The sequence below is a fragment of the Melampsora larici-populina genome (genome assembly GCF_000204055.1).
Source record: "Melampsora larici-populina 98AG31 unplaced genomic scaffold MELLAscaffold_25, whole genome shotgun sequence".
In the NCBI taxonomy this organism is placed as follows: domain Eukaryota; kingdom Fungi; phylum Basidiomycota; class Pucciniomycetes; order Pucciniales; family Melampsoraceae; genus Melampsora; species Melampsora laricis-populina.
The window spans coordinates 514,822-526,793 of record NW_006768789.1 but is presented as its reverse complement, the minus strand read 5'-3'; the positions used below and the strand labels follow the sequence as shown (position 1 = coordinate 526,793).

Genomic DNA, 11,972 nt, shown 5'->3' with positions numbered 1-11,972 from the left:
TTACTCTTTTGAATCTTGGAATCTTACTATTAGCTAGTATTATGAGATCAGAAAATGATGAGCTTGAATTATGGATTGATTGATTCACAGGATTTGCTCTTATAGATTCATGATACAGAACCTGTTTGCTTCTGATACCTGATTGATGTTTCAGATTCACTTATAAGGTATCTGTATTCATTTCTAGATTTCTTGCATGTCTCAAAGATGATGGTCTCTTCATTTCAATGGAAGATCTCATGTTTTATCTGATCAAAGTTTATAACACCATTAATATGTTCTGAAGACTATATCACATTGAATCAAAAAAGCAATCTATAACATACCATAGTGATAGTAGCACATCCAAAGTCACTATACTCAAACTTTGTATCACTAGTAAAACAATCCCTCAGTCTTGTTTTTTTACATTTATCCTGACCTGAATATCTTTCTACCTACCATATCTTGATGTCAGAGGAATGATTGGTAGGTATGTTGGAATCATAAATACACTGTCAAAGTTACCAACCTATCTGCCTCCCTTGAGAGAGTAGCTCATTGAGCAAACAATTGACATCTGGTCAAAAACAAATGCATGTTGTGTCCCATGTGTTTGATGTTTGTATTTCAAAATTTATAACATGTACATTGTGAGAATGTTTTGCTTAACAAAACATACCCTACCAAAGCTAAAGATTTTCAAGGGTACACATAGTTTTTATTTTCTTGCATCACCCTTGGTCCAAATCCTGGAAAATTTGAACACAGCAAGTAAAATTGGTCATCAGGTAAGTGAGTTCATTTACTTCAAAGGAATATAGAATGAGTTTCAATGGATAAGCTTTGCATTATAAAGTCTCCAAGACCCTTTGAAAGAAAAAAAATGTGACTTACTACACTAAGATTGTAATGGATTCTATGGACTCTTGAACATTTAAATTCATGTATAGCTTCTGCTGCCAAGAAAGGCTTCAAAAATCTCACACATTGAGGATCTCTGTTCAGTCTTATAATGATTGGACAAAAACCTGATTGTAAAATGCATCTTGATTCTTGCCCTGCATCAAATCCCAGAGGATCAATGTCAGCAATACCACAATTGCATCACATCATAATCAAATTTGATCACAATGGCATTGTGCAGCGCAGGGTGTGATCAAGCACAACAGATGCTCCACTACTTTTTCATCTCTTGAAGTTGCAGAGCTCTCAGAGTGCAATAAATTGCTCTATTGTGTGCAACATTGTGATTTATTGTGGCGCAAGGGCCACCGCCTATCAAAAAGTTGTAGAAACCATTTAATCTGGAATGCACAGAGAAAATAAAAAACAGAATATCAAACTTATATTGAAATGAAATTGATGATTTTTGAAAAAACCCATTCAATGACACTGTGTTTGTATTTTTTTAGGAAATCAAGCACACACAAAACACTTTTTGTAGAGGCAAGACAGAATCTTCAAACAGGTCTTCAGTATCAAAACCAAATTTGCCTTCAATGTGCTTTTACAGCAAGATTTTAGAACATAGGAAGGCTGATCTTTGTTTAGATGTGAATCTTGCATAAAAATTGTGCCCCAGTAACAGATCACCACTGCCTTTGTGAAAAAGACCTCTATCCGCTGACTAGCCAAAGAGCACACCTTTGAATACAAACAGTGGCATGTGTCACATGTGTTTCACTTTCACTTTTGTTGTAAATGATTGTGCACTCTTCCATGATTATGGAAGATATTTCAACAGAGCTACACAGATCACAAGTGGATTGATTCACATGCTGATAATGTAACCCATCATCCCATTCTTCTTTCAACATTGAGTTCTTCAGTTTCTATTGTGTGCTTCCTATGTTTGATGTCTGATGAAATTCAATTAAATTACAGTTTTGATCTATTAGATTGTGACTTACACAAAAAACAAGATGAGTAAAGCAAAGGAATCATCTAATTCTGTGGACAAGGACACTCAAAGTAAAGCTACCAACTGTTCATGCAGATCACTCGTTACTATTGTACCAGTTCTCTTATTGCTCTACCTGGCTTCACTTTTGCTTCTCATTAGAATGACACAGCAAAAAACAGAAAACTATCAGTGGATTTTAATGATGTGTTTCAAACTTTCTTCATTCAAGACACAAATATGATGGATGTGTCTTGAGCACTAAGGATCTCTGCCTTGCTCATTGATGTTCACAGAGAGAAGAGTTTTGGAAAACTCCTGCAACCCTTAAAATTCTTTATTCTTGCTCATTGTACCTCTGTGGCATGATGTTGACTGAACACAACATTGTGTTAAATTTGAACTCTCTGACTGGGCTGTCCTTTCTATGTAACAGAGTATTGGAAATTCAAATACTTCCCTGGAGAGATACTTCAAAGGATGAGTGTTATTTCTTGGGTCATTATCACAAATTTAAGCCAAATATTATTTCAACATGTTGGCTCTTGGATGCATGAGAAATGAATCTCAAAAATATTTGTAATACTCTTTCTACACTCTCTGTGTGTTCTTTCATCCTGAAAGAAGTTCCTGTTGTGATTACTGTCATTGCTGGAACACCACAGCTATTGCACAGAGCTGTTGAAATGGGACACCTTCTTCCTGGATGTACCTTGGAAGTCTTCAATGCCTTGAAATTGAAGAAAAGCCATGTTGAACCTTCCTTGCAAGATCTACCAGCCATTCCAAAAAAAATTCAAGCTATTTCTCTCTCTCAAAGGTGTGTTCAGGTTTGAACAATATTCTATCCATTAGAACAGGAGCAAACAACATTCAATTTTTTCACAACTCTCCATGTGTGCACAACAGTGTGCTCCGCGGACACATATACAGTGTGAGACATGGCCTTGTTTAAAGCCTCTTACACTGATGAGCTTTGATAGCAAGGATTTTCAAAACCTAAATTGAATACAATACAAAAACCTGTGAACCACACTAGCCACAGACTGGTAGAGGGGCAGACCAGCTACCAGTGCTATATCTTGAATGCCAGTGATGCACATCATCAGGGACTTGTGGTGTACTTCTAACAGTTTCTTCTTTGAGTCTCATCACTTATTGTTTCCTTGTAATCACATATAAGATTCTCAGACTATAGTAATTCATTGCAGGAAGTTGAACCATTGCAACTGCTATAAGGATACTTGAACAGTACCTTTTGCAAAAGGTTTGTTATGTTGTGGTTCAACTTGACTCCCAATACAAACCAGATAAGACATACAAGGAGCTTTCTCAGCTCCCTTATTTAGAGGAATCCAATGCAGTTGTTGGACAAAGTTGATTATTATAGTTGCAAGTTTCTCAAGAAACTTCCATTCTCAAAAAAATCCAATATGAGGTGACCAGCTATAGAACTCAACAAATGAATCTTGTTTGAGAATTGTCTTTGATGGATCTCTAGAAATTTGTATATATCATATCAGAGCCAAAATTAGTTTTAGGTCCATTTGAAATCTGGAAGTAAAGAGCATTTTCAAGATAAAGTGACACATTACCTTTACTGATCTCCACTGAATGATTCATGCTAAGTTTTGGGTTCATTCCCTCATAAATTTGATCCATAATCATCTGTTGTTGTTTTTGTAAATTTTTCATTTCTGTACCCACATTCCATAAAGCCAGAGCTTGATCAGGTCTAAATCCCCATGATGTGATCTGAGATGTGAAGTGTTGAGGTTTTTCAATGGCTTCTATCAATAATCTTGCCCTTTTCTCGTGTTGATCTATTGACCAAATTGAACAAAGGAGTCACAAATGAGCATCAATGCATGGACGATATGAGTTCGATGAATGTTTTATTTACCCCAACTCATTTTTTTTTGGTCTTGAGCACTCATCAAAGGAGTCAGAATCTTCCATACATCTTTTCCGCTATGACTATCGTCTCTTTCCAAGTAAATATTGTTGAATGTTTTTCGGATTTTATCACTAGCCCTCCAAGTTTCTTCTGTCAATGCTGCCATATCGCGCATACAGTTGGCAATGTAAATTAGAGGAAAATGTCCAATATCAACCATTGGAGTATGAATTTGACGCCATGCTTTAGTAAATCTTTCTATTGCACGAGTAATATTTTTAGGAGATTTGTTCGATTGGAAGAGAATATATCCTCCCCACATAATTGCTTCACATAACTTTTGTCTAGAAGTTGGAACTTGATATTATTCAAGTCATGGTCAGTTTAACTTTCAGAGAAGTCATTATACGTGACCTTTACTTACTTTTATAGCTTGATCGAACTTGTCTGACCCAACGAAGTCTGTCATATGCATCCCAAATGTCATATATACTGTCATCAAATTTAGTTCTCAAAGGTTTAAATTTCTTTGGATGACTATCATAACATGGAAATAAATATAGATGACTCAAGGAATACCAACGCCAATCTAGATCACCCATATATTTTCTCAGCTTGTCTTTTACATACCACATTTTCATATTCAGGGGAGTTTATAAAACTTACTATAATTAAGGCTGAGAAGTCTATGACCTTGAAAATTATCATTCGAATCATCTTCAATCCAATTACAAAACGAACGTATATACTGAAAAATCTTCTGATGGTGCCTAGATTGATTCGCATAAATCGAAATGAATTGATCTTCAATAGGTAACAACCTCTGCCTTTGCTCAACTGAACTTTTCATGGAATGATGAGTAGATTTGATGGGTTGATCAAGTCTCTTACTGAACGCAATGTCCTCTGGGATAATTGACATAGATGAGCGATAATTTGATTCGTCTGAATGAAAGTCCAACAAACCCAGATCATGTAAGGGGATACGCTTTAGAAAGAGGTTTGAATTCGGTTTGAAATATTTGTTCCTTGCGCCTTTGTAATCCTCATTCAAATTGTTTGATTTTTTGTTAGTTGAACCTGTGATGATCTGTTCTTGATCGTGCAAGACGGCTGATTGACCATTGCATTTATCTATATCAGTTTGAGAAACTTCTCTCTCATCATGGTCGATCAGATTCTTCCTTTTTAATCCTCGATTGATTGAAGATGTGTCTCCAAAAGTTATACCTGGGAGTGAACAGGGTGGTTTATCCACACTCAGATCCAAAAGGAATTCACCTGTATGTCTTCCCTCATAAGCATTTTGATCACTCTCAATAATAACTGCAAGCAAAGGTTTCTCTTCCGAAGTTCCAAACAATGGTTGTATTGATGTCTTCCTGGCGTTATAAATTTGCATGTTTGTTGAAACATCATCCAAATTATGACTTGATTTTGGATCCTTTGGCGATTGAAGTGAATCTCGGGGGTGATTGAGACTACTCAACAAATCTTCCGACCATACTCTTGCATTTGACTTACTCAATCTGACTGGGGTTGGGATATCTGGTCTTGTGAGAGTTGGATTGACAGTGTAAGGATGCTGGAGGTTTGACTTTACCTGTGAACTGTAGAGTGAGTGCTGACCTTGATTTGTTGACATTGATTCTTGATCTCTGAATTGATGATTATGTGGTGAGTCTTTGTTGGAATTGAGTTGACTTTTGTCTACTCTTGTAACTTTTCTATAAGGTCTAAAAGATGATTGACTGGTCTTTGAAGCATTGATATCACTCAGGTCCTCATCCATTGGAATTTTGTTGAGGTCAAAGCTTGTGTCCATTTGAAGTCCCTTCATCCCCATAACCAATAATGGAAGACTGAGATAATATAATTGGATAAAGCCAATCATTGATTTTAATTCATTTGTGGTCGCTCAAAAGTAGGGTGAAGTTTTTCTACAAGAACACCTTTCTGGGGTACAATATCCTGCTATATCAATAGAATGAGTGAGATCTAAAACACCAAGATCTAACAAATTGATATGGCTATACAACTCTGATCTAAAACACCAAGATCTAACAAATTGATATGGCTATACAACTCTGATAAATTTCAGATATCACATGTATGGAAACCTGAAATTCTATGGTTGTCACATGACAATTTGTTGATTAATCTATTTCAAACATCCAGATCTGGTTTATGAAGTGATATGGAATTGATAATGTTGAAACTTTGATGGCAGTTGAATAGTTTCAGAATCATTGAGTTATGAATCAGATCCCTATGTCTTGATAGGTCTCAATGGGTGATGATCCAAAAATTCAGTATATATACATATGCCTCACCAATCTGTTGAAAGGACCCACCCACAAATTTTCAACTTTCATCACCTCCAGATTGACTTGAGTACAATGAGCACTGGATAGAAGATTGGCCTGATCAGCAAGTCTTGAGGAGGACCTACTTCAATTCCCCAATGAGCATTGGAATGACTTCAGACTGACATTACAAATACCCATGGGTCTGTTGTAGCATGACTTACAAGCAATAAGTCTTATTGTACTTCTGTCCAACATCTTTGTATTGATCCTCACTTGATTTATCCTACTTACAAATCCATTGTTCAATTTATGATTGACTGCATATCTCAGAGCATCATTTTATATTATGGCAGGTCCAGATTGTTGACTTATAAGCCAGATACAAAGCCAATTTCATGTTGCACACATGCACTGCCACCACTGGCGGGAGTCAAGCTCCAAGTTTCTAAAGTTTCTAGACTTGTCACCACAGAACAGCTTTCCAAAAGTCAACAGAATTACAAAAAATTTACACCAACAGGACACTTTTATGACCATCCTTTTGTTGTAAGTGGTCAACACCTGTAGCATACAACACACACCAAAGAACAACACTGACATATTCATTTTTTGGAATATATGGGTTTGATGGTGGATGAATGTGAAGCCTTGGACTTTCACATCAGCACTTTCCTCAACTCTGGGCAAATGAACTAGGCAAGAGTGCAAAATCTGTCAATGGTGATTATGCCACCAAGGGATTTTTATTTATTCAGTTGTACCATACAACATTATGGCCATAAAATTTAGGGAATGTAAAATTCTCCACTTGACCTCTAACTTGGCAAAGTCTTCATGCAGGTTCAACTTGTTGAATGTCAGGTGTCAGCATTGAGCAAGTTTTTTGAGTTAGACACACATCATGTGTGATGTAGACATACATGCGTAAACAAATAAATGAAGGAACATCATACACATGTTGCTTTGTAGCTTTGTAGCGGCCACAAATGGAGGCAAAGCTGCTGTCTGAACAGCATACTACACCTTCTTGCCTGCTGTGGCACCACTGGAGCAAAATACTGACATGCTTTTGGGGATTTTTGGGCGCGTTTTATTTTTGCGTGCTCATCCTGTCATCCTGAGAAACGGGTTCACCAGTGCACCAACGGTGGTATGTACCGACAGACCTTGGCTGAGTAAATTCGATGGGATGTTGAAAGGATGTTGAGAAAGATGTTACACGTGTGTTTCTTCCCACGTGCGCGGATGCGTGTATGCGTACAGACAACGCGTAAATACTTGACGCGATCGACGACGCTGGTTGGTCGAAAGTTTCAAGGTAAATGCGTGGTGGACCGTGGACCGTGTTCGCGTGCATGGCCCTACGTAATTTGCTTTGAGTACCCTAGGTTACACACCACATATGATATTCCCTCCACCACTACTCTGCCTCTTTCCCTTTCAGATCAGTCTCATCTCACGCTTCATCGATGCAGGGGAACTTCACATCCCAAGAGTAAGCAGTCAAGACCAACAAGGGGACAGAAGAGGTCTAGATCATACATATATATATGACCGATTGGAATCTATATTTCCTTCATAAGAAAAAAACCCTATAGCAAATCGTTCTGTTTTACCACCACCATTTGACCATATTTTTTGCTACTTTACACGTTTTTAAAGATGTCACCAATGAAACCTCCTCACCGTCATCGCCTACTCAAGACTGATGAAGGCCAAGAACCACCCAAGCAGTCATCCTCTCGTTCCGTGTTTGTGAGATGCCCTAGACCCCGTAGGTTCCATTGATATCTTTCTTCAATTACAACGATTCTGATTTTCTCTTTGTCTTTGCGAAAAACAAACAACTTCAAATTAGCCTGCGTTGCTTCATATCTCCCTTTCAATGCGGCTCACCATTCACGCTCATGCAAACACTTTCGGTCAGTAGTTTCTTACATACTTTTTTCTTTCTCTGAAACCATTGGCTGACCCTTACTGATTGTTCATCCTTTAACGTACAAACAGCTGCCTCAACACCCACTGCGGTTTCACCGGTACTGAGGCTCAAGCTCAATATCACCTTTCAGAATGCCTTTACTCGCTCCCTTTCTCTTCGGATCAAGCTGCTACGACCGGTTTGTCTTCTTTTCGTCGCATCATTATTTCCTACTCCATACAATACATATATGATCATTCTGAATCTGATCTTACATTCTTCTATCCCTTACAAATCAGATCCACTCTCTTCAGATATGGAATCTGAGGTACAAGATATCCTGACTTCGCCACACAAAAATAGCTATCCAACCGACCCATCTAGCGACCTGTCAAGCTCTCCTCGTGATTCCAAGCAACATCTTAAACTGGCACCACTACTCTTCTCTCGCCCTTCTTCTGCCAGCTCACAACATCCTCAAATTCCACCACTATCAAGCTGCTTACCACAAAAGCGCAGATATCTCTCTACTCTCGCTCCAACCCGTACATTAGCCGTTAACCCAGTTATCAACCCGTACGATCCGGCTGCTAAAAGAATCTTCTCTCGCCCTCCGACCGTTGCACCATCATCAGTTCCAGCACCCTCCACATCACATTCTTCTTCATCCATGCCTCGCTCACCTGATCCCAAATCTTCTACCATCTGCCTTGCTCGGTATCGACCACAAGCACCCCAAGAGTCAGCTTCCGCAACTCAAGCAGCAGAAATACTCAAGCTCCAGGCTGCTCTAGAACAAAGTCAATCGGACGTCACACGTCTTAGAGAACAACTCACGAATGTAAAAGACGAACTCGGCAATCTTGCCGAAGCAGCTTATTGTGACTTCCCGCATGATTTACTCGTGGGTGAAGTGATCAAGACATATGAAACAACTTGTACTCCAATTCTTACTGTGCTCGAAGAGACTGCAGGAGCCGAGGCTATCCAATCAAATAACAATGAGGAGGAGGAAGTCCAAAACGAAGCGGAATTCGCGGCAGAGGAAAAAGGCGCGCTAGAGGATGATCCGGACGAAGAAGAGGAGGAAGAAGAAGAAGAAGAAATGTATTCTACCAGCGAAGAGGAGGAAAGTGATGCCGATGAAGAAGAATACTGTTCAAGTGATGATGAGCCAATTCAACCCATCAGTTCTTCAAATGTTAAACCGAGCTCGAGCAAGCAAAGTGCAGACTCATCACTAACAGCTGGCGAATTGAGCGCACTAGTGAGACGTAGAATATCAGGCTCGAGACCTAGGACTAGAGATGATGACATGTTTGGAAAGGATGATATAGAAAATAGCTGTCGAAGACCTACTGCGTTTGTTAAACGGTTGGCTGAAACGACTTGGGATCCATCTGATGATATTGAAGAAGCTGGTGTACCTGGTGTATGCAATTTAATGAATTTATTCAATGAGGCTAAAAGGAAGAAGAGACAAAGGGAGGATGCAGAATCGTCATAAGATCATCAAGAACATTTTTTTCTGAGTTGAATTAGATCATAGTTATTCTCTATCAATTGCTTTTCATTATTCAATTTTCTTTTCGTTTTCATCTTTTCAAACCATGATTAACATCTTTATTTATCATGACATTCTGTGTCTGTCTAAGTTTGTGAATACGTTTGAGGACATTAATCTAATAATAAACGACTTGTTTACTCTTGTTTGTCAAATCTGCTGAAAAAAATGTGCCTGCGTGAGTCAAGAAGAGTTGAGGAATTAGTTGGCTCATAAGGGAATACAATCTCATTTAGTTGCTTCCGAGTATTGTCCTATACATCTCAAGATGTGAATTAGTGCGTTGCCAATTGACTTGAGTGCCGCGTTGAGCCTGAAGTTTTGAGACCGGTAAAGTATCAATTTCCATCCACAATCACTCCCTAGTCTTAGAACGCATCTCTTCATGGAGGCGAAAGAAAACGACCACAGAACGGCTGCCCTTTGCCCTGCTGAACGATGAACGATAGATTTATGTAGGTCATAGAGCATCGTCCAGCAATGAGAACTTTCATCATTCCAAGGTTACAAATTGACAAGAGTGATGGCCAAAGCAGATGAGGTCAACGAGACTCAACATGAATGATTTGATTCATAAAGAGGTTTCTGTTCCTTAACAAGCAAAAAAACTCGTTGTCCCAAGGGACACAGAGAGCTACCTCAAACGTCTGATCATGTGGAAAGGTCGCGACAGTGTTCCTGATCAGGTCCCACCAGTGAATTCAATTCCAAACGCTGTTTGCGATGTTTGCTGACACCAAGCTCAGATTCAGGTACGGTCAACGATTTGATTTCATCGAAGTAAAGTGTCAAAATGATAAATTGCAATATATATGTACCCACTATCTAGAAAAAGCTGCCGACAATTCACCTTCATCGAAACACGCAGCTCTATTCCAGCGACGTCTGATCTTATACCATAAATACCATCTCGCATTGAAGAAAGAGAATTTAATCTAATTTGAGAAATCTATCAATTTACTACCATGTCGAACACTTTTACCTCTGATGCTGCCGACTTTTCTGCACCAAGAGATTCGACTCACTCTGAGCTTGATCAAGTTGAACAAAGTCAATCAAGTACGTCTTCATCTTTTTCATTCCACCTTCTGGGTCTCCTCAGATCACATACCAACGATTTTTTCCTTATACCACATTCAGGAATCACAGACCAACTCATCAAAGGTTTCTCTGATTCCGGTATTAAAAAAAGGCTCGAATGCCCCACAACTCTTGAATACATCATCCCATATCCTCCTAGTTCAGACAAGGAGATCCTCAAGCTGGCTGCCGGACTGGATAACTGTTTGGAAACTCGAGAAGGAGCACGGCTTGTAATGAGCCACGCCACACATACTCCTGAAGCAGTTGAGCAGGTAAGACATGAAAGCATCTGTTATTTCGTTGCTGTTCCCCCTTTTATCTCCCGCGAAATCAAACGCTCACGCCTTTGTGGTTTCTTTGGTGCTTTTTTTCAACTTCAGTGGAGTCGATACATCCAAGCAAAATTTTGGCAAAGCGGGCGTCCTCTTCCACGGCCGATTGCAGCACCGCACTCGGAGAGTTCTCAAGGTTCATCGCTTATGGGATCCTCAGCTCATATACCCGCTTTGGATGGTTCCCTTTCCCTTGGCTCTTCGCCCGACGGCAGCGCCCCTCAATTCGAATTGGCTTGTCGAATGCCCGCTGCTCAGATTCTCAACGAAAGCTGTTCACTCCTCAATCTTTCTCACCAAATTCACCTGGAGACGGCAAAATGCTCAAATTCCTACCTTGAACAAGTTGAACTCTGGAAGCTTGCACGCGATCTTGGAACTCAATCTTGGCTCACTTTTAACGAGTCCAGCACAGTTTCACCTCAATCGAGCTCAGACCAGTCTTCGACACCAGTGACTTCTATTCAGACTCACTCGGTAGGACGCAGTTTTGAAGATGAAAGGACCAATCATGATCCAGAACAACAAGAGCCAAAGAATCTGAGCAAGCCTATCTTTCTCAACGAGCTAAGCCCAATGGAGACGAAACTAGACTTGGCCGAGGAATCCCCTACGACCGTTTCTGATACACCCCCCTCAATCATGAACAAGGCCGGTCAAATGATGGAGTATGAGGATGTTTTTAGCTTTCCAACGGAGGATTCCCGCCGTAGTGAGAGTCCTGCCGTCCAGCTTGAAAAAAAGTATTGGCTGAGGACTGTTCCCACAAGAAGCGAGCTTTCCGGTCAGAAAAAGCAAGCCAGAAGTCGTGAAGAAGATAAAACGAGCATTGATGGATCCCCAGTGTTCAAGCGGATCAAGAGGGTTTGATACGTTGGTCTCCTTTGCTTTTAGATTTTGTTTTTGAGTCAGTCTATGATGTATTTTGTATCAACATGCCTACATAAGACCCTTTGTACCAATATATATATATCATATATCAGTGCG

General features: G+C 39.6%; 3 protein-coding genes across 3 annotated transcripts; 2 read left to right on the top strand and 1 right to left on the bottom strand.

Annotated features, from left to right (window-relative positions):
* Nucleotides 1-3,379: 3,379 nt before the first annotated feature.
* MELLADRAFT_107788 (uncharacterized protein) lies at nucleotides 3,380-5,673 on the bottom strand (the record flags this gene model as incomplete). Its single annotated transcript, XM_007411419.1, has 5 exons — nucleotides 3,380-3,705; nucleotides 3,786-4,136; nucleotides 4,204-4,398; nucleotides 4,446-5,327; nucleotides 5,409-5,673. The coding sequence occupies 5 exons, from the start codon at nucleotides 5,671-5,673 to the stop codon at nucleotides 3,380-3,382; spliced, it is 2,019 nt and encodes a 672-aa protein (XP_007411481.1).
* Nucleotides 5,674-7,548: 1,875 nt separating this feature from the next.
* On the top strand, nucleotides 7,549-9,513 carry MELLADRAFT_78154 (uncharacterized protein; the record flags this gene model as incomplete). Its single annotated transcript, XM_007411545.1, has 4 exons — nucleotides 7,549-7,862; nucleotides 7,947-8,010; nucleotides 8,096-8,205; nucleotides 8,306-9,513. The coding sequence occupies 4 exons, from the start codon at nucleotides 7,751-7,753 to the stop codon at nucleotides 9,511-9,513; spliced, it is 1,494 nt and encodes a 497-aa protein (XP_007411607.1).
* Nucleotides 9,514-10,535: 1,022 nt separating this feature from the next.
* MELLADRAFT_64301 (uncharacterized protein) lies at nucleotides 10,536-11,855 on the top strand (the record flags this gene model as incomplete). The annotated part of the gene is made up of 3 exons (XM_007411546.1): nucleotides 10,536-10,629; nucleotides 10,711-10,925; nucleotides 11,034-11,855. The coding sequence occupies 3 exons, from the start codon at nucleotides 10,536-10,538 to the stop codon at nucleotides 11,853-11,855; spliced, it is 1,131 nt and encodes a 376-aa protein (XP_007411608.1).
* Between the last annotated feature and the right edge of the window lie 117 nt (nucleotides 11,856-11,972).